The sequence below is a fragment of the Microcebus murinus genome, chromosome 18, assembly GCF_040939455.1.
Source record: "Microcebus murinus isolate Inina chromosome 18, M.murinus_Inina_mat1.0, whole genome shotgun sequence".
Classification (NCBI taxonomy): Eukaryota; Metazoa; Chordata; class Mammalia; order Primates; family Cheirogaleidae; genus Microcebus; species Microcebus murinus.
In genome coordinates this window covers 2,554,531-2,576,524 of record NC_134121.1, presented here as the reverse complement: position 1 = coordinate 2,576,524, position 21,994 = coordinate 2,554,531, and the positions used below count along the sequence as shown (strand labels likewise).

The 21,994-nt window shown below is 52.6% G+C and overlaps 1 protein-coding gene across 5 annotated transcripts in view; it reads left to right on the top strand.

Annotated features, from left to right (window-relative positions):
• RNF213 (ring finger protein 213) overlaps nucleotides 1–21,994 on the top strand; it is a 94,758-nt gene that overhangs the window by 27,733 nt on the left and 45,031 nt on the right. For all 5 annotated transcript variants that reach the window (XM_075993998.1, XM_075994001.1, XM_075993999.1 and 2 more), the window contains 15 exons: nucleotides 1,096–1,249; nucleotides 2,140–2,301; nucleotides 3,288–3,377; nucleotides 4,069–4,191; nucleotides 8,196–8,376; nucleotides 10,420–10,593; nucleotides 10,950–11,099; nucleotides 13,608–14,194; nucleotides 15,413–15,578; nucleotides 16,394–16,611; nucleotides 17,575–17,715; nucleotides 17,822–17,986; nucleotides 18,667–19,819; nucleotides 20,806–20,999; nucleotides 21,561–21,716. In XM_075993998.1, coding sequence (XP_075850113.1) covers nucleotides 1,096–1,249; nucleotides 2,140–2,301; nucleotides 3,288–3,377; nucleotides 4,069–4,191; nucleotides 8,196–8,376; nucleotides 10,420–10,593; nucleotides 10,950–11,099; nucleotides 13,608–14,194; nucleotides 15,413–15,578; nucleotides 16,394–16,611; nucleotides 17,575–17,715; nucleotides 17,822–17,986; nucleotides 18,667–19,819; nucleotides 20,806–20,999; nucleotides 21,561–21,716 — 3,814 coding nt within the window. The remainder of the gene's footprint in view (nucleotides 1–1,095; nucleotides 1,250–2,139; nucleotides 2,302–3,287; nucleotides 3,378–4,068; nucleotides 4,192–8,195; nucleotides 8,377–10,419; nucleotides 10,594–10,949; nucleotides 11,100–13,607; nucleotides 14,195–15,412; nucleotides 15,579–16,393; nucleotides 16,612–17,574; nucleotides 17,716–17,821; nucleotides 17,987–18,666; nucleotides 19,820–20,805; nucleotides 21,000–21,560; nucleotides 21,717–21,994) is intronic.

Here is a 21,994-nt window from a genome sequence, read left to right as displayed (position 1 = left end):
AAAAATTAGAAAAGTCAATTCAATAAAAGTTGACGCTCAGCTGTGCGCCTTCATATCACGGCTGTTGGCTACAGTCCATGTTCGGCTGTGCGCATTCATCTGTGGCTGTCGACTGTAGTTGACGCTCGTACCGAAGTGGTTGAAGGGATGCGATAGATGTCAGCTGCTAAGATTTCCGTTTATTTCCACCCGCCCTTTTCCCCTTTACATTTATCCACGTATTTTTAAGCGATCATCATATTTGTGTTTGTGTGCTGCATTTCTTTAACATTTAGCCTTTAGATGTTTTTTGCAAAACACGTAAAGCTGAAAATAAGCACCCAAGGTAGCTTCACGTAATTATCAGAAGTCATTTGCGTATGCAAGTGTGTGTGCTCTGACGCCCTGTGGCGCGAGTGTGCGGAATGCAGGACAGCAGAAACGTCCCAGGGAGCGACGCATGTTCTGACTCTCGGGGCACTTCCAGCGTTCGCTCACCGGGGCTCCCGGGTGATCAGGAGGCAGGCGGCAGCGCCGTGTCTCCATCCGTGGCGAGCACCTGTGACTGCAGGGCCCCAGCACTGTGTCCCAGAGTCACCCAGCGAGTCCTTTCTCATGGCGCCCCCAATCTGCCTTCTCACCCACCCGCCGCCTCCCAGCTCTGCCCCGGGAGTCAGGAGCACGGGCCCGGTCCGCAGAGTCGGGTCGGTGGGGACGCCACACGCACCGCGTGCTCTCCTGCCACTTCCTTCCGTCTCCCCCTTTCCCGTTTTCTTTATCAACATTTTAAACAATTTATGTAGTATTTTAACATTTAGTAATATGTGTCCCTTGCTTATTTTCAAATAAGGGAATGCACTTAGAAATATTTTAACTTGCTTTTGTTAGAACAGTTGAGACTACAGAGGCAAAACAAAAGGGCTTTGTTTCCATTTTATCGTAGTCACTTCTTAAAGACCGATGGAAAAATTGTCCGGGTGCTAGCCGAGATGAGGTTGAATAAAGGCCTCGCAGTTAGTTATCTTAAAGGGAAGGGACTGGGTTGCCACACTGGGTACCGTCCTCTCGTTTCTCCTCAACGATTGCAGTGCTTTCTCTCCACTCCTTCCGGGGCAGCATTCCCGAGGAGACCTTGTCACAGTCCTACCCGGCCGTGTGCCTGAAGCTGCACGAGGCCGTCTGCGGCGTCACCAATACCGTGGACTTTTATGAGATTCCCGCCTTGTCGGCCGAGATCGTCCGCACTGTTGTCGCTCTTCAGCCCGCCGTGGTGAGTGGGGTGGACGCACCCGCGTCCTGCCCAGGGTCGGTGTGGAATTTAAGCAGCCTCGATTACAAAGGGACCGGACTCAGTTCTCGCATGGCTGGACCGAGAGTGAAATACGGGTCGGGCACCCACGCGACGCAGGCCCGGTCCCGGGCGCTGAGGGTGTCTCGGGTGCGCTCTGCCTCCTGCGCTCCCTCGAGAGGGAGGGAGGAAGGGAGTTCCTGTGTGGCCCTCCGATGGCCCCCGGAGGTGGAAGAGCTGTTCAGGCCAGGCCTTGCCTGCACGGCGACCTTGCTCTTTCCTGGGCTGCGTTGTCCACTGTGGACCATGGGGATCACATTCTTCCCAGACACGCACGGGAAGCACGGTCCTTCCCACGCGTGCGTGCGTCTTTTTGTTATAACTGGAATGCAGCAGCCTGGCACACAAGGCCACCCGTGTGTCCTCAGGCACACGCCCGCGCCAGGCCTGGCCCTGGCCCCAGGAGGACCCTGCTCCTCTGTGCCCCCGTCCCCGTCACTGAGGAGCAGGGCCCAGGGTGTCTGCCCGCAAGCTTGTCTGGGCTTCCCTGGGGTGCTCTTGCTCACCCGCTCTGCCCCCTAAGGTCAAGGCCTGGGGGTCCGCCTGGGCTCTCCTTGCCGGGGGACGTTAGCGCCATTCCTTCTCCCCTGCTTTTCTCCCGTGTCTCCCTGTCGGGGTGAACCTAGCAAGCACTGGGGAAACGAATGTGCTTTTGCAAGGTAGGCATCGGGCCAGGCCCGTGTGCCCCTGGCGCGTGGCTGCGCCCCCAGCACCCACCGAGAACGCCAGGGGAGCAGCAGGGTGGGGCCTCGAGGAGACTCTCCGCGCCCCTGCGCGGCGGGACACTCAGCCCCTCTCTTGTGTGATGACAGGACTCAGGAGGATGTGGGAAGGAAGCCGGGAAGAGTTCGGTTCCGACACTCTCCCAGGGGACTCTGGCTACTACTAGAGCTTGGCTCCACAGAATTCTTAAGAAGAACATGTTCCAGGAGACACATTCATCTGTCTCACTCACTTATTCCAAGGAAATCCAGGTAGGCCCTGCTGATGGCTTTTGGGTAGGGACGTGGTTCATCACAAATTTGTGGAGAGTCGTGGCCACGGGCTGGCGGCCAGGCGCCCGCTGTGAGCCTGCACGTGTGAAGTGGCGGCTCTGCTGTTCCTGGCAGGTCCTTCCTGGGCAGACAGGAGACATCAGGTGTGAATGCTGCCGCCCGGCACCCGGGCTGGGCCGTGCTCCCTGGGGTGGCGAGGGCGCCCCGCGTAGGGAAAGGTGCTCCGTGGCCGTGGCGTGCAGGGCAGCACCTGGGCGCACCTCAGTACCGAGGTGATAGGTCAGGTTGTGACCTCGGAAGTGGAAGGAAAGGTGACAGGAAGAGCAGTTTGCGGGGATACGGCAAGACTGGGTCTGAATCCGGGGAAAAGAGAATCCGGCCAAGTTGGTGGGGAGTGGTGAGGGTTCCACCGAGAGACGTGCCGGGCAGAATCTCGGGCACAGGCGGGTAGCAGTGAGGACGCAGAAGCTGCTGGATTTGGAAATTGGTCGCCGGTGACCTTGTGAGCTAGGCCGGGAGCGCGCTCTCAGCCTGGAGGAAATGCCCTTGGTGAGGAGGACCGAAGGGGAGAGAGGGGAAAGAGCGCCGCTGTGTTACAGCCACAACTCGGGACTGCGGTCCATATGGGTGTCGTTGTGCTGTTCTTACAACCCCTTTGAAAGTTGGAAATTTTTCAAAATAAAATGTTGGAAGCAAACGCTTCCAGAATAAAAAGCAGTGACGCAGCAGGAAGGCCGGGGACATGCACGGGTGCGTCGGGGCCCCGGCTCTAGAAGGCCGAGCTGAGCCGCCACTGGGACTTGCCACTAGCACAGCTGGCTGGTGGCCAAGGTGGGGCCCGGGTGTCCCTGCAGCCCTGCTCGCTGTCTCATCGCGATGGTGTGTCTTTCTCTTGTTGCCCGTGAAGGCCCACACTGTGGCCTTCAGTCGTCACAGCGGCTGTGACTTGTGTGCGGGTTTTGCAGGTCTGGCGGCGGCTGGTGGAAATAGACTTCCCCGCGGAGCACGGTTGGAAGGAGTCATTGCTGGGAGACTTGGAAGGGCGGCTCAAACAGGTACCAAAGTTGGGGGACGTTCCTTTCAGGGAGGGAAGGAAGGGTGGAAGCCACCAGACCACTGGCGACAACCAGCGCCAGGAGCGGCCTGTCTGAGCGCATGGCCTCTCCGTGCGCAGGGCGCAGGATGGATCTCGACTCCGAGTCTCTGTTTCTGACCCAGAAGGCTGTCGCACAGCTCTGCTGTGACGTTGCAGAGAGTAACGCGGGCACAGCATCTGGCCATCATGGGTCCCCCAGGCACACGCGGGGTCCAGCCCGCCCACAGGCAGCGGCTCCGGTGGCCTGTGGCTGTCAGGAGCCTCCCAACACAGGGACGAGTGGACAAAGCACGGACATGGCCTTCATTTGAGCTAAGGCCTGCGACCCTAGGAAATGAGTTTTTACAGGAGAGTTTTATGTCTCACTGTTCAGTGGATCCTTTTAAGGAAAAATGAGTTATTTCTCACAGTCTGCCTGTTTTTGTGAGCTGCTGTGCCGAGTTCTTTTTCTCTGGAGTTGGAAAAGAGACTCTCCTTTTAAGTTTAGCCTTGCTGGTCCGACGGCGGGAGGTGGGGGGACGTGCTTGGTGCGGGGCAGGAGGTTGGAATCGTGGGAACTGGCAGAGTGGCGGGAAAGCGAAAACACCCGGCGCTTCCCGTGGGTGTCAGAGCGCGGCGTGCAAGCGCTAACCCGCCTCCCATTTGCGCAGGAGAGGCCCCTCTTGCAGATCCGGGCCTACTGCAGCTCCCGCTGGGACTCCGCGGGCTCCGAGGACGCTGTGGCCAAGACCTTTGAGAAGTGTGTCATTGAAGCCGTGAGCTCAGCCTGCCAGGTGACCAGCGTCTGCTTCCTGGGAACCGGGGTCCACGGCCATCCTGCGCTGGTGGGACTGGGAACGGGAGTGGGCGTGCCCTCCGCTCGCCTGGGAGAGGGGCCGAGACCCCGCGTCTCCGTCTCCCCGCTCCCTGGAACGCCACTCAGCTTCCGCTGCTGGATGGCTGTCGGGTGCCGTGCGCAGTCACGGCCACTCTCACGTGACATCGAGTCACACGGTCTTGCAGGGGACTCCTGAAATGTCCCTGTTGGTATCGTGGCTACTGGTTTGTGTTATTGTCTGCTAACACTTGCCTAGCAAATACGCAGTAAAACGCTCCAAAGGTCGAGCAAACATTTATGGAAGGCAAACGTGTGGAGCTGAAACGTTTCTATCAATTTACTTAGTTTTTTCCTGCAAAGTGGGAAGAGATTCCGCCCCACCGCCTGGAAGGCACAGTGTCCCGTGCGGTCCCGCGTGGCGGAGGCTCCCGTGGCTCGCGGCTTCGCTCGAGTCTCCTAACTGGACACCTTGAGCTCCGCTCCCGCGCTGGCTCAGGGCAGGGGTCAAGGTCACTGTGAGGTTATTGTAAGGTCCTTGTCTTGTGGTGACTAATAATTTTCCTTTTTTGCTACACACTTACTGAGATATCAGCACATACCAGACAATCCCCCCACCGAAAAGTGCAATTCAACCAGTGCTGGTGTATTCGCAGGCAGGTGCAGCTGTCTCCACAGTTTCAGAACGTTTTCATCACCTCAGAGAGAAACCCCGTCCTCTCTAGCTGTCACCCTCCACCCCTCCCGGCCCCAGGCCTCCGCAGCCGCCAGTCTACTTCCTGTCTCCGTAGCTTTCTTTACTGTGGGTCGTCATATGAATGCAATCACGGCGTACTTGGCCTTTCGTGTGTGGGTTATTTCCCTGAGCATGACGTTTTGTCTCTGTCCTTGCTGTGGCCTGTGTCAGTACAGGTTGAGTATCCCTTCTGCAAAACGCTTGGGACCAGAAGTGTTTAGGATTTGGGATGTTTTTCAATTTTGGAATATTTGCATATACATAATCAGATATTGAGGCAAGAAACAAAGTTTGTGTTAAGTACTTATGTGTGGACATTTTCCACTTGTAGCATCATGTCATTGCTCAAAAATTTCGGGATTGGGCCGGGCATGGTAGCTCACACCTGTCATCTCAGCACTCTGGGAGGCTGAGGCAGGAGTTCACTTGAGCCCGGGAGTTAGAGGTTGCTGCGAGTGAGGCTGACGCCACGGCGCTGCACCCAGGGCAACAGAGTGAGGCTTCGTCTCAAAAAAAACCAAAAAAAAAAAACCAAAAAAATAGTTTGGGATTATGGAGCATTTTGGATTTTCAATTTTCAGAGTAGGTATGCACAACCTGAATGTCATTTCTTTTCCTGGCTGAGTAATATTGCGCTGTGTGGCTACACCATATTTTGTTTATCCATTTGTCCACTCGTGAACGCATCTGGGTTGTTTCTACCTTTTGGCTCTCGCAACTGTGCTCCTGTAAGTGTTAGTGTCCGAGTTTATAAGTGGACAGATGTGCTCGTTTCTCTTGGGTATAGACCTAGGAGTGCAATTGCTGACCATATGGCAAGTCCGCGTGTAGTTGATTGAACAACTGTCAGACTGAGTTCCAAAGCTGCCGGCCCACTTGCGTTCTCACCAGCAGTGCGCCAGGGTTCCACAATCCCCACCAACATGTGTTCTTTAACTTTATGGTTCTGGCCCTCCTAGTGGTGTGAAGTGGTATCTCGTAGTTTTTATTTGCATTTCTCTGATGACTAATATCAAGCATCTTTTCACATGCTTATTCTATATTTCTGTATCTTTTTTGTTCTTTTTTCTTCTAAACAGCTGAATTTAAGATTCATTGTATCTTCTTTGGAGAAGTGTCTGTCTATTCAGGTTTTTTGCCCATTTTTAAAATTGGGTTATTTGTCTTTATTATTCAGTTGTAAGTGTCTTTTTATATTCCGTCTACAAGTCCCTTGTCAGATATATGATTTGCAAGCATTTTTCTCCCATTTTATGAGTTGTTTATTCACTTTCTCGAAGGTGTCTTTGGAAGCACAGAAATCTTTCATTCTGATGAAGTCCAATATATCTATTTTTCTTTTTTTGCTCATACTTTTGGTATTAAGGAATCCTTTGCCAAATCCTAGGTCATGAAGTTTTATAGTTTTAGCTCTTACATTTAGGCCTTTGATCTGTTTTGAGTTACTTTTGTATATGATATAAAGTAAGGGTCAAATTTCATTCTTTTGCATGTGGATATCCAGGTGTGCCGGCACCATTGCTGAAGGAACTATATTTTCTCCATCTAATGGTCTTGCCACTCTTGTCCATAAGCTGTTGACCATATGTGTGGGTTTATTTCTAGACTCTTGATTCTGTTTGTTGATCTATAGGCCTGTCCTTATGCCACTACCCTATTGTTTTGACTGCTGTTGCTTTCTAATAAGTTTTGAAATTATGTAGTGTTGAGTCCTCTTACTTTGTTTTTCTTTCTCAAGGTTGTTTTGGCTATCCTGGGTCCCTTGCCATTCTGTAAGAATTTTAGAATCAGCTTGTCAATTTCTATCTGGCAGTCAGCAGGGATTCTGATAGGGAGGTCCCTGAAAGTATAGGTTGGATTGGGAAACATTGCTATCTTAACAGTGTTGTCTTGGGAACTATGAACATGGGATACTTTTTCATTTATTTAGATCTTTTAATTTCTTTCATCAGTGTTTTATAGTTTTCAGAGTTTAAATTTTTCACTTCCATTGTTACATTTATATCTAAGTACTTTATTTTTTGGATGTGCTTGTAACTAGAATTGTTTTCATAATTTCATCTTTGGATTATTGATTGGTAGTGTGTAGTAATACAGCTACTCCTTGTACCTCGTATCCTGTAACTTTGCTGAGCTCATTCACTAGTTCTAATAGTGTGCATGTGAGAGACAGAGATCATGCCATCTACTAATAGAGAGGGTTTTGCTTCATCCATTCCAATCTGAATGCCTTTTATTTCTCTTGCCTAATTGTCCTGGTTAGAACCTCCAGTACAATGTTGATTAGAAGTGGCAAAATTGGGCATCCTTGTCTTGCTCCTGAATTTAGGGGGACAGCTTTCTATCTTCCACCACTAGGTATGTATGATGTATCTGGGGCTTGTTCGGGGATGCCTCTTATCAGGTTGAGGAAGTTCCTTTCCATTCCTAGTTTGTTGAGTGTTTTTTATGACAAAGGGTAGTTAGATTTTGTCAAATGGTTTTTCTGTGTCTATTGAAGTGATCATGTGATTTTCTTCTATTGACATTAACTGATATTTGAGGTTAAATCAACTTTCCGTTCTTGGGATAAATTCTACTCGGTCATGGTGTATAATTCTTTTTTTATATGTTTCTGGATAAGGTTTTCCTTTATTCTTTTCAATGTCAGGAAGTATCTATTGTAAATTCACCCTGTGTTTTTGGCTAATTACTGAAACTTTGCCAAACTTTGAACCTAAAAGAGAAAAACATTTTCTTTCTTGGTGGAGAATTAGAAAGGGAATTAAAATGTATATGTTGTTTGTAGGCAGTTTTTAAAAAGCATTACAGTTCAGGAATATAAAATATATGATGTATTAAAGGTTTAATCATTTTTGGTATTTTTCATGACATGAAACTCCAGGAAAAATGTAGCAACTGGCCAGAAATGTTGAAAATATGTGTTGGAAGGAAGGAATGTGATTTGTGGGTTGTACTGGTGTGGGCTTGTGTATGCTGATCTCAAGGAGACAGTACGCAGGGAAATGAAGAAACATTAAATATCTTAAGAAATGTTAAATATCTTAAGAAGCATTAAGTATCTTAAGTATCTAAGAAATGTTAAGGATCTTACTGCTGTACTTTTTTGAGGCCTTGGAATACAGTTATGATGCATTTCTGAAATGCTCCTGGAGGGCAATTTACTTCTATCATCTATAATCAAACCAATAAAAAAACTTCTAAATTTCCCTCTTATTTTCTTACAGTCACAGACGAGTATCCTTGAGGGAGTCTCTTACCACGATTTGCAGAAATTCGGCACCCTTGTGTCGGCCGTGATCACCAAGTCCTGGCCTAGAGACAGAGGGGAGGCCGTGGATGACCTGGATGAAATTTTTAAGCACCTGCTCACGTGGCCGGATGTGAAGCATCTTTTCAGACTGTGTGGTATGCTTTGGTGGGCGACAGGGGTGCTGGGAACGTCAGCTCGGTGTAGCCGGTGTCCTCCGGAACTTGGGGAGCAACAGGGAGCAGAGTATTTGAGCCGATACTCAGCGGGGATGGGCTGACGTTTGATAAAGGGAGCAGACTGGACAGAGATCCAGGAAGGCTCCGATGTCTTGCACTGTAAAGAATAGCTCGTACTAAAGCCACCACTTGCTGAATGCCTACTGTATACCAACAACTGTGCCGACACAGTGTCCTTGAGCTAGTGCTTTCTAAATGGCCTTTTTAAGGCCCCCGATTTTGAGAGGAGGAAACAGAAGTGGAGAATGCAATGGGAGTTACCCAGGGTCTCAAAGATTGTAAATATTAGAACTATTAATATTATAACATCCAACCCCAAGTGTGTCTTGCTCTCAAGCCATTCTCTGTTATGCGGAGACGAGTGAAGAACGTCCAGCCCAGTACTGATGACCGGGACAGACAGTGAAGTGCTGCACTGTCTGATTCGTTCACCCTGCCCCTCGCTCCAAGTATGTTGTGATCCCAGAGGGAGAGAGACATACCGGCCTGAAAGTGTTATAATCAAGTTTACGAGTAAGACATTAGATTCAGATCCTTTAGTGGGAAAGCACTGGGTTTGGAACTAAAACTCCCAAGTTAGATGATTGTGAGTCCCAGTTCCATCAGATAACTGGGACAGCCAAACAAACAAACAAACAAAAAACCTAAGCACCTTACATGTTAAGGTAGTTGTAGGGATACAATATTTATAAGATGGTTGAGGTGGGAGAGCACTACACATTAGTGAAAGCTACTTACTTCAAAAGATTATATTTGTGTTGTTTTGTTTTGTTTTGTTTTGAGACAGAGTCTTGCTTTGTTACCCAGGCTATAGTGAGTGCCGTGGCATCAACCTAGCTCACAGCAACCTCAAACTCCTGGGCTCAAGCTGTCCTCCTGCCTCAGCCTCCCGAGTAGCTGGGACTACAGGCATGCGCCACCATGCCCGGCTAATTTTTTCTATATATATTAGTTGGCCAGTTCATTTTTTTCTATTTATAGTAGAGATGGGGTCTCACTCTTGCTCAGGCTGGTTTCGAACTCCTGACCTCGAGCAATGCGCCCGCCTTGGCCTCCCAGAGTGGTAGGATTACAGACGAGAGCCACTGTGCCCGGCCTGTTTTTTTTTTTTGAGACACAGTCTCACTCTGTTGCCCAGGCTAAAGTGAGTGTGGTGGCGTCAGCCTAGCTCACAGCAACCTCAGACTCCTGGGCTCAAGCGATCCTCCTGCCTCAGCCTCCCGAGTAGTTTGCTTATCAACTCATCCACTGAAGGACATCTTAGTTGCTTGCAAGTTTTTGCAATTAAGAATAAAGCTTGTATATTTGTTTTTAACAGTAGAGATGAGCTTAGTCTTCTCCTGATACTTTATGACTCTAATTACTGGGAAAGAAATATTCTGGTGTTTAAACATGTTTAAATATTCTGCCCTCTAAATTGATCCTAAATTTCACATTACAAGCTTTGCAAGACAGCTAAGATGTGCAGAGTGTTAAATTGTCATACTGATGTTTTTCTCTCTATATATATGCTATGAAAATGCTATATAAATGCTATGAAAACCAGCTTGTTGGTCTTTGCCGGGTGCGACTGCATCCTGGTGCAGCGTGCCCTGCTGCTGCAGCTGTGCTCACAGTGGGGGTCTGAAAGGTCATGTGCAGTCTAAGAAACATATTCAGGGTACTGAAGGGGGCACAGGTTTAAAAAACCCAAGACAGGTGGTTCTCCTGGCTGCTTCCCATCGGGAAGCTCTGTGAACAAGGAGGTCATTCAGGAGATGAGTTTGGGTAGGACCCGACCCTCACGGGTGGAAGGGGAATCTGGGAAGCGAGGAGCACACATGCAGGTTCTGCCGGACTCTCGCTTGTGTCGTGTAGACGCTGGGGCAAAGCAGCGAGAGCTTATTGGGAGTTCCCTCGTCAACAACCTTGGGGTGGGAGGTGGGAAGCCCGCTGTTCCGACTGTGTTCTTCATCCGATCAGGAACTGATGAGAAAATATTAGCAAATATCACAGACGAAGGCAAGAAGCTGATGGCCACTGCTGACTCTGTGTTGACAAAAGTTGCTGGTGACCTGCTAAACGGGACGGTCCTTGTCGGGCAGCTGGAGTTGATTATGAAGCACAAGAATCAGTTTCTTGACATCTGGCAACTAAGTGAGTACCAATTTGAGGATGCACTTCAGGCTGCTGAGGAACTACAGGGAAAGGAAGTGTTCGTGTCTGCCTGTGCGTTTTTGCAAAGAGGGGACTTTTGAGCCTTATAACCAGTAGCTCTTGCCAGCAGGTTGATCGGGGCTGGAGTGTAATTCTCAGGGAGGTCATGGGAAAGGGGTGCAACGATGGGCAGCTCAGAGCTCAACGCTGTGTCTCTTCCACGCCGCTGAGCGCCGGCCTGGCGCACTGACGGCTGCCCGCGGAGGGGCGCGCGGGCACGGGAGGCCGCGGACACGCCCGCCTGGAAACCGTGTTGATCCGGTCTGTTGGGTTACTTGGTTGTTGTTGTTTTCCAGAGGAAAAATGTCATTCACCCCAGGAGAAATTAGCTGATATGAAGAAAGTGCTGGATTGGAGAAAGGAAGAACTAGATTTTCTAAAGAAGGAGGAAAGTTACGTTGACGGCCTGCTGAAGCTGTGCGAGAGTGTGAAGCACCTGGTGCCAGGTGGAGTCTTAAGAATCCAAGTAAACGAAAGCGGGTGGTCTCTAAGGGCACAGGGTTAGAGGAGAATACCATGGAATCACCATAGCGCACCTTTATTTTGGGGTGAAGGCTTCGTACAAAAATTTTTAACAAAGTTGCATGTGCATTTGCCAGAGGTATCAGTTTCACCTATTCTGGTACTTACCTGCACGTCTCTCAATAACATGCATGATTCTCTGGATTCTTCAGTGTCAGCATCTTATCAACGTCCCAGTGTGGACGATGAGGGCTTAGATCTCTGCGTGTCCCGTCTTTGCCCTGCACACGTAGCCTTTGCCTCTCCCCTTACTCCCTGCTATGTTGTGATTTAAGCTGGATCAAGATTTAGGGTTTAAGTCATCCTCACTGTCTAAACATGCTGTTCACAAGTGAGCCATGAAATAGATGGAAATGATCCTTTTATTAATGCATTTCTTGCACAAACTGTTGTCCATACAATTATATTTCTTGTCATTTGCTTTGTGTTCATTGTATTTATTTCTAATTCAATCGCAAACTCCACCAACTGTCTGAATTTCCTGTGAAGACAGTCTGGTCTTTGAGAAGGAATCTGCGAGAGCTGGCCTGGAGATGCCGTCCTGACGTCTTCCTTCACTTTCCGGCATCCCCTCTGCCTCTCTCCGGGGTTCAGCCTCTTCCTGTCTCCTTTGCTTGCTCTCTGCTGGCTGTGTTTTGGTAGAACATGTCCTCTGTCACCTTCCTGAGTCCTTGTGTTCCTAAGGATGCCCTCATCCTAGGTCAGTTGTCTGTGTGTAGACTGCAGATCAGAAATCATCCTCCTTCGGAACTTGAGCGTGTCGGTCCGTTGTTGTCTCTGCAGTGTTGCTGCTGGGAGTCTGACGCGATACTAACCCCCGACCCTTTGTGTGTGAGATATCTTCCTCTCTCTGGAAGCTCCTGAGACCTTTCTGTCCCTAATAGTCCCAAATTTCGTTACGTTCCTTGGCATGGATCTATTTTTCACCTACTCTACTGGGCATTAGTAGGTAGGTCTTTCTAATGTAGAAATCTAAGTCCTTGAGTTCTGGGAAAGTCTCTTGAATTATTTATTTTTTTCTCTTGCTGAGATTCATAGTGGACATTGGACCTCCCGGAAGGGTCGTCTAATATTCATCATTTTTCTCTGCTATTTCCCACCTCTGCTTTTTGCTCTGCTTCCTGAGAGATTTCCTGAGAACTTGGTCTTCCAAGCTGTCCATTCAATTTCTTATTTAAGCTCTCATGTATATATTTAATTTAAAGGAATTCTTTTTTTTTCCTCTGAATTGTCCTTTTTAAACATTATGCTGCTCCTGTTCAGGGTTGCAATAGCTTCTCTATCTGAGATTACTGGCGTTTTGCTTTAGAGATTTTCTTTTTCTTTCCCTTGCATGGTTTCCTATTTCCTCTGGGTGGTTTCAATCTATTGGTTTGTTTTGACTTTCTACTTATGTCTGGAATTGTCTGTTTTTATGAATAGACAGCCCTGACACGTGGGTTGGGCCCTGCGGGCCTGAGCCGGCCGTCTGGACTCTGTGCCGCCCCAGGGCCCGAGGCTCGGCCTTTCAACTGCTGTGTCTGGAGGCCCCTCTCTTGGGCCGGTCAGATTTCCAGTCTCCTGCCGGTGCCAGGTTTCTGGGAACCAGGAGGGAGAAGAGGGCTGGCGAGGCCTTGGCCCTGTGGGCCGTACTCCCGCAGCCCTGTGTTCAGTGGGCCCCACCCTCCTCTATCCCCTTGCCCACCCCGCTCGAGCTCCGTTCCCTCCTCCTGGACTGCAGTGCATGTCCTCTGTGTGCTCCCCGACACAGGGCGCGTGTCTGGAAATGCCTTTTTTTACCATGGGTCTGTGACTTCCTATTGAGAACCCTCCGCGTTATCCTGTCTAGAAAATAAACCACCTGTATCGCCTGTCGGGGTGCAGGAGGGGTGACCCACGTGCTGTGTCACCAGGTGGGGGTGAAAACTGCTGTCCTGCACCCCATCTTGAACAGACTCTGAACCCGGCCACCTCATTTCGTCAGCACCTCCCAGTTTCCAAGGACCTGTGCAAGCAGCGTGTGCGCTTTTAGGGAATCCTGAGATAGAAACCGCTTGACCTCGGCTTGCCCCACTACGGCCTTGGGATTCTGTGTTCTGGCCTAATAGGTCATTTACCGCTGGTGCAGCTGGTTTTCAACTTGCAAAATTTTGTTGCTGTTGCTCCTCCTCCCATCCTTGTTGGTGTACTGTCGTTGGGGTGGGATTTGGGAGAGAGCGAAATAGATGCGTGCTTTCCGACTGTCTTTACCGGGAACCACGATGCTTGCTTTACCACGTCAGTCGTTTACTGACGACTCGGCACAGGGAAGGGGCGTCCTGCGCGTTCTTACTGAGCAACTGTGTCCGTGTGAGCTTCCTTAGAGACGCGGGGACAGTCACACTGGGAGAGTAGAATGAAATGCTGTCGTTATGAGAACTCTGACTTCTTTCTTGTTCTTATTGTTTCTAAAGTGGACTTTGGAGAGGTTGCAAGAAGACGCTCAGAGGACCTGAGCAGTAAAAGGTTAGATGACGCCGTGACAGTGAGACTGCCCGCCTCCTCCCACCAGCCAATCACAACACACTACCACTTGAGCCCCCAGGTCCGAGAAATGGCTGAAAAGGTAGATTTGCTGAAAGACAGCCACATCTTCCAGATCTTCTGGAAGGAAGCTGCAGAGTGGTTGAGTCAGCCTGCAGAAGAATCAGAAGGGCAAATACTGCAGCTGGAAGAGGTGTATGATGATCTGTATGAGCCTTGCTACGAAAAGTTCCTTGCACTTTATCAGGACCTGAAGTCAGGAGAGGTCACCTTTGCGGAAATCAATGTCTTCTTCAAGGACTTTGTGAATAAGTACAGTGAACTGACGACAGAGCTCCAGGTCATGGGTGCTGTGGACAGCCAGAGCCCACGGGACTGGATCCGGGAGCGGGTTGGGCAGATCAGGGAGTACCATAACCTGCACCAGGCTGTCAGCGCGGCCAAGGTCATCTTGCAGGTCAAAGAGGATCTGGGACTGACTGGCGACTTCAGTGTTCTTTGCACTTTACTACATTTTGTAAGTTACCTACTAGGGACTCCGGGGGTGGCGGTGGGGGCAGGGTGTCCTGCCTGAGACTCCTTGGGAGCCACGGGCTTTCTGGCTGCAATAGCTGCACAGGGCGATTTAGCAGCTTCCTTCAAGGTTCTCGTTTGTGTTGTAGTAGAAGCCTGAGCATGCACCTTTGTTTATAGACAGTGTGACTGCTCCTTTGCTATGAGAGTTTTCTTGGGTCAGTGTGAGGATCAAGGATTCAGGAAGGGGCAACGATGCTTTTAGTAATCATATATTTATAAAGAGTAATAATTGGATCTCTTTAGGTTACAGAAGCAAACAGAGAAAATACTGTGTTGGCTGTCCGGTTGCATCCCCTATTTTATTAAGAAGCAGTAAATGTCTCAGGCTCAGTGGGTCAACCAGTTATCCCAGCACTCTTGGAAGCCAAGGCAGGAGTATCACTTGAGGTCAGGAGTTCGAAACCAGCCTGAGCAAGAGTAAGACCCTGTCTCTACTAAAAATAGAAAAATTAGTCAGGTGTGGTAGCACCTGTAGTACCCGTTACTTCGAGGCTGAAGCAGGAGAATCACGTGAGCCTAGGAGTTGGAGGCTGCAGTGAGCTACGAAGACGCCACTGTACTCTACTCAGGGTGACAGAGCAAGACTCTATCTCAATAAATAAGTAAATAAAATAATAGTGACAAAGTTAAAAAATTTTAAAAAAGAAGTGGTAATGATAAGTTGTTTCTATTAGAGTTAAGAAGTGAGTCTTTTGCTTTCTGTTTTCTAGGTGAACATTTGTAAGGTATATGTACCTGTGTTATAGTACAGAGCAGTGTTACAGTGATTCAAATTAGCCCAAGGTTAGAATCAGACACATGTAAACCCAAATCCCAGTAGCATGTCCTGGGGAAGCTGCTCTGGACCTGTGTTTCTTTACCGATAAAGCAGAAAAAGCAACACGTACCTGGCAGGGTTATTGTGAGGAATGGGTTTTAGAATCCACATAAGATGCTCGGCAGACTGTCAGTCCAGAGCAGGTACCGTTGACTGGGCAGAGACAGCCATGGAGGTGACGTGGTCCACTTCCGGGGTGAGAGCCTGGCCGGCCTGTCACCGCGGCGGCAAGTCCTGGAGTCCGGGGCCGGGGCACGGCCGTCGGGGTGGCCGGCGTTGCCGCTCACAGACTCTGGGGTTGCAGGTGACGAGTCCGGTCCACAGCAGAGCTTTGTCTTGCAGACTGATAACTCTGAGGACTTCCGCCACGAGAAACTGGTCCAGATCAGCCCGCAGCTCATCCGGGCCAAGAAGATGCTGCAGGACATGAGCGAGGCCCGGTGCCGGTGTCTGCAGGCGCTGTCCGGGAGGAAGGAGTTCATCGGCTGGGTGCGGGAGGCGCTGGGAGGTAAGAGCCAGGAGTCTGGAGAGGGCTTCCAGATGGTTCTCCGTGTGGTGTTCCTGACTGTGGAGAAGTTCTGCCCTTGGTCATGCTGCGCGGTGGGCGGAAGGGCGTGCCTGCGTGCCCTGGGAAGGCGGGCCGTGCGCCGGCCGCTGCTGGAGTCCCGTCTGCACGGCCCTCTCGCGTGCTGGCCGCACCTCCCCCGCGCTCTGCCCCGTGGGCGCTGCCAGGAACGGCCCCAGATCCTTTCTGTGTCTCCGCCCCTCAGCTTCTCTTTGGGTGGAGAAGGAAGCTCTTGCCCACGAGAGATGCTGTCCAACACCCCCATCGGTGTGGTGCACTCCGTGGTGGAATTTCAGTTCTGTAGCTTAGATGCCTTTGCCCGAGTTGAGAGGGAAGAGGAGAAGGTGGGACAGGAGGGCAGAGGGCAGAGGGCAGAGGGCGGGGGCCGCGCTGGTGTGCAGCGGGGTCGGGGCTAAGAGGCTGCACTGGCTCCAGGCCCATCAGGAGCTTCACGGCTCCCAACGGTGGACTTTTTGGTCTCACTCTGGCGCCCAGGCTGGGGCGCAGCAGCTCAATCACAGCTCACTGCAGCCTCCAGCTCCTGGGCCCAAGCCATCCTCCTGCCTCAGCCTCCTGAGTAGCTGGCACCGCAGGCGCCGCCACCACATAGCTGCATTCTTAATGAAACCGGAAAGTGGATAAAACCTTAAAATTTATCAAACATCCATTTATGGCGTCGCTAAAGAGTCCTGTGCAGGACAGAGCCCCGTGCCCGTGTGGGGCAGTCCTGTGCTGACCTCCTCTCCTCTCTTCCCGAGGCATCAACGAGCTGAAGGTGTTCGTGGACCTGGCTTCCATCTCGGCGGGCGAGAACGACATAGACGTGGACCGGGTGGCCTGTTTCCACGACGCCGTGCAGGGCTACGCCCCCCTGCTGTACAAGCTGGACGCCAGGGCAGGGTTCGGCGCGTTCATGGAGCACCTGGCAGAACTGTGGAAGGCTCTGGACAACGACCAGCACCTGCCCAATAAACTGGTGAGTCTCCTTCCTGCTCCAGAGCAGGCCGTGTGGAACGCAGCGTTGCTCTGGCAACGTTAGGGAAACGCAAACGACGGAGGCTTGTACGCAGCCATTTAAGATGATGTTTAAAAAGGTTTTCTCACAAATGGAAATTCTTTCTCCATCTTGCTATGTTAGAATGCAGGATACAAAATTACTTACAAACAATAGTAAACTATGGCACAAAACATGTGGAGAAAAGATTAAAAGAAAATATGCTAAAATGTCACCTGTGTTTTTCTCTGAAAGGTAGTAATTGTCATTTCAATCGGTCACTTCTGGATATTCTCCATGTTTCCACAGTCGATGCAGATTAGTGTTGTATAGGAAAGGTGAACGTTTAGGTGTAAGTGAACTACCCGGACCAGGGTCTGCGTTGGCTTACAGGAGTCCCGAGTGGTCCCGCGCCCGGGGCGCTCAGGACAGCCGGCTCTGCGGGTGGCTGGGCAGGATGTGACCAGGCACGAGCAGGTAGAGCTGTCCTCACTTCTGCTGGAAGCCCACACCAGAACGGGCCTCGCTGCCGTCTTTCCTTAACTCTCCATCACACTCAGGGACCACAGTAGGACATCGGGCACTTAGGCCCCTACGGCCCGGCTGCAGCTGGCGCCACTCCGCAGGGCTCCTCGAGTGGAGCGCCGCCCGTGGCTGCTCACCCTCAGCCGTGTATCCAGAGTCCCAGGTCATGGGCCTTGGGGCGCCGGGTGCTGGCGGAAACGTGGGTGCAGCGGCACACAGAGACGGAAACCCGGCATGGCGGGTCCTCAGGAGGACAGGCAGGAGCACACAGGAGCCACCTGACCCTGCCACGGGCACTGGGCGGGCAGCGGTGCCCTGCACCTGGGGAGGAGTGACAGGAGCAGAGGGGGAGGAGGCACAGGAGGACGGGAAGGAAAGAAGTCACAGGGACCGTAGCCCAAACCTCTCCTGTCCCAACAGAGTGATTCTGCCAGGAACTTGGAGTGGTTGAAAACAGTGAAGGACAGTCATGGGTCTGTAGAACTCTCGTCCCTGTCCCTGGCCACCGCGATCAACAGCAGAGGCATCTATGTGATCGAGGCACCCACAGGTGGCCGAAAGGTGAGCTACCCGTCCCCAGGCGCAGCTGTGGGCGGCACGTGCAGGCTGCTGCGCGCCCAGGGGCTTCCGCCGCCCGAAACCGCCTCTGACACATGGCCTTTCCCAGGTTTCCCCGGACGCGGTTCTGCGCCTGATCCTCCCCGAGGGCCACGGTGGCCACGAGGAGACGCGGGACTACTCTTTGGAAGAGCTGAAGGAGCTCTTGAACAAGCTGATGCTGATGTCTGGCAAGAAGGATCACAGCAACACTGAGGTGGACAGGTTTTCTGAGGTGAGGACGCGAGCGTGTGGGGTGCTACGCGGCCATGGCCATCGCACGCTGGGGGCTGGGCACCGTCACAGCTGCGGCACCTGAGAGGGGGGGACGGTCTGAGCGGGGTCTGAATGGCGAGGCTGGCTCTGCTGCAAGGCCCAGGGAGAGCGGAGTTCGCGAGTCCCACATGGTGCACGTGGCCCCGGGTCGTGGTCCCCGAGAGAGGTCTGCGGGGGGCAGGCCCTTGGGGTAGCAGTTCTCCTTGTGGTCCACAGACTGAACTGCCACGAGCTGGCAGGTGGTCCACCATTCTACAGAAACCACCCAGTGGGTAGTTCTCAGTCTGCAAGTCGGCCAGAATCCCAGTCTGTAAGGTTTACACGGGCATCCTTCTTCCGAACAGAAACATGCTGACACAGTGCACCGGTTTATGTAACAGTCTCTCAATTTTATCGTGGGTTCTTTCGTTAGATTTCATTTGTATTCTGGAAATGATAACCTTGATTCCTACGCCCGACTGCTTCCTAGAGACAGCCCCTCCCATTAGGCCGGCCACACAGATGAGGAAGGCGGGCCTTCTGCCTGCCCGGGTCACACAGGGAACCAGCTCAAAGAAACAACCCGAGTCCTTGAGTGACAAGCCTGCATGTCGTCCTCTAGGGCAGCTCTGCAGTGTCCCCTCCTGTCCTGTTCCCCAGGTGTTCTGCAGCGTGCAGAGGCTCGTCCAGGCCTTCCTGGACCTCTACCGTGCCGGGAACATGCTGTTCAGGAGCTGGACCGCCGAGATCCACTGCTCGCCCCGGAGGGGCATCTCCGTCCGCATGGACTTCGGCCTGGGGCTGGTGAACCAGCTGACGGGGAGCGGGGACGTCACTGGGCTGCTGGAAGCCGTCTGCAAGCAGATGGAGCACTTCCTGGAACGCTGGGAGAGGTTCGTGACGGAGAAGCGCACGGAGCACTTTCACCTCAACTTCTACACGGCGGAGCAGCTGGTTTACCTGAGCACGGAGCTCAAGAAGGAGGCACCCAGCGAAGCTGCCCTAACCATGCTGTCCTTCATCAAAGGCCGCTGCACCCCGAGGGACGTCTTAATGGCCTCCGCGGGGCAGGATGAGGAGGCCGCCAGGTACCGCGTGCGCAGAGTGGTTAAGGAGGTGCAGCGGGTGCTCTCCAAGTCCAGCCTGGAGGACAAGCTGCAGGCCATCATGGAAAAGTCCATGGGCTGCCTGAGTGCCTTCCTGCCCGACTGCCTGGACCTGGAGGCGCTGGGCCGCTGTCTGGCTCGCCTGGCGGTGATGGGCGGGCCCCTCCCGGAGCGGGACCTCCCCAGAGGCCTGCACGTCGGCCAGCCCAACCTCGTGGTCTGCGGCCACTCGGAGGTGCTGCCGGCTGCCCTGGCCGTCTACATGCAGGCGCCGGACCAGCCCCTCCCCACCTACGACGAGGTGCTGGTCTGCACCCCGGGGACCACGTCCGAGGAGGTGGCGCTGCTCCTGCGCCGCTGCCTCTTCCCGGGCTCCCGCGGGCGCAAGGTCTACAGCCTGCTGTTCGCAGACCAGCTGAGCTACGAGGTGGCCTGCCAGGCGGAGGAGCTGCTCCAGCGCCTGCGCACTCAGCCCCACCGGGAGGACTACCAGCTGGTGCTGGTGTGCGACTGTGACCGGGAGCACTGCTACCTGCCCTCGGCCTTCAGCCAGCACAAGGTCCTCGTCACGCCCCAGGCTCCCCTGGAGGCCATCCAGGACTACCTGGCACGTCACTACCGGGTCCCAGAGCAGAGCCTGTCGGCGGCGGCCGCGTTCCAGGACCGGATGTGTGTTGGGATCGTGGCCTCGGAGAGAGCGGGTGTCGGTAATGACCATGGGGGCGGGGTAATAACTCTCTGTCTCCAGGGGCCACCGACGACCCTGCCTCCCCAGCAGCGGCCGGTTCTGAGGGAGCTTCTCCACCCTTCTGCAGGTGGAGACGCTGGTCTCGGGGAGGGCCGGACTCCTTGTACCAGAGCGAGACACCCTTTCTCACCTGGTGTCCCGAATCGGGTACTTCCTGGACCCCCTACGCCCTTCCTCCTCTACGCAAATCTCTGCGGTTTACTTTTCCCCCTCAAACTCCAGGGTCTCTCTGGGGTTGATGCTGGTGGACAGAGCGGGGGTGTGCCTGCTCTGCCTGCAGAGAGGCCGATGCCCTCGACCTGGCGTCAGTAGGATCATGTCCCCTGCAGAGACACGGTGGTTGCCATTGTCTTGCCCCACAACAATACTACACTCCGTTAGGACAAAGGTGCTCTCCCTCCTCCCACCCCCCAGCGTGTCTTTGCTGTCACTGTCACTCACAGTCTTGCACAGCTTAAGGACGTTCCCCCGACAGCGGACCATGTGTGTGGCGGTGGTCCCCTAAGAGTAGAATACCACATGTCCCTGTGCCTTTCTGTGCTGAGGTCCACAGACACTGGCACGGTGGCTCAGCTGCCGGCCGTGTTCGGGACAGCCCGGGCCATGCAGGTGTAGCCAGGAGCAGCGGCTATGCCGGGTGGCTCAGGCGTGTGGTAGGCGAGACCTGCTACACTTGGGTTTGTGTAAGCTCTCCGTTTCTCAGAAGGCATCCCCGTCGCCAAGGACGTGTGACAGTGTTTCCACTGCTGTCATTCATAGCAGGGAAATGGCCAGGATAGTGAGCAGGTGATCGCTAGGACACGTGAGGATTCAGAAGTGTCTTCTTTAATCTCGTGTTATGTTGCCTCAGTTTTAAGCTTTATGCAGAAGGAAGTAACTGGTAATAAATCTTTCTGCATCCTGACTCTGCCCACAGCCCGGGACTAATTTCCATCTCTGTTGCAGGCAAGTCTCTCTATGTGAAGAGATTGCATGACAGACTGAAGCTGATGTTAAAGAGCAGGGAAGTGCCTCTGAAAACCATTCGACTCATCGACCCTCAGGTGGACGAGGGCCGCGTCCTGGGCTCCCTCCTGCCGTTCCTGGCCGCACGGTATCAGGACAGACCCGTGATATTCCACGTGGACGTGACCTCTTCGGTAAGTGCCCTCGAATTTCAGCCGCACGGACACATCGACAAGACATAATCCCACATGGTGACTTTGCCTCCTCCCTGTGGAAAGAATTTCTTCTTTCTGCGTGGACAGTCCTGCCTCTCTTAACAATGAGGGTATGTTCTGACAAATGCACCGTTAGGCGTTTCATGGCCGTGTGGACGTCAGTGTGCTCCGCCAAGCGGCGCGGTCCGGCCCGCTGCACGGCGAGGCGACGTGGCCGGGCCTGTTGCCCCGAGGCTGCAAAGCTGTACGGCACGCGACTGCGTGGACACTGTGGAAACCGAGACACGGTGGCTTGTGTGCACCTAAACACATCTAAACGTAGGAAAGCATGGTAGAGACACAGCACTGTAGTCGTAGGGGACCGCCGTGGCACAGGTGACCCGTCCACGCACGGCAACACTGTTGGCAGCGCATGGGTGGCGCGGGCCCGTGTTAACCATCAGTATCGCTCTGTCGAAGAACAAACTCAGAGGATGCTCAGGGTTGCAAGAACTCATCGTCATTTTGTGTATTTACAGACCCATGTCATTCCGTCCTTAGGTGCGGACTGGAGTTTCGGTGTTTCTTTTCAAACTCCTCGTTTTGCAGTACTTAATGGACATACATGGGAAGATGTGGCTCCGGAAGCCGTGCCATTTATATGTCATTGAAATCCTGGAAGGGAATTCCGTGCTGCCCAGGAGGTCCTCGACGCCGGTCTGTTTCGTGGGGCATTTTCTCGTGGTGTGGGAGGGTCTCCACTTCCTTCGGGGCCCACCACAGGGGTAACGTGTTCTGGCAATGCCACGCTTTTGCCTTACTGAAGCAGCTGAATGCACTGTTAGTAAAGAAAGTTTAATCTTTAAACTTGTTTTTAAATGATGTCTGCAATAAAAATACTCTTCTAGCCAGGTGCGGTGGCTCACGAATATAATCCTTGCACTTTTTGAGGCCGAGGTAGGAGGATCGCTTGAGGCTGGGAGTTCAAGGCCAGT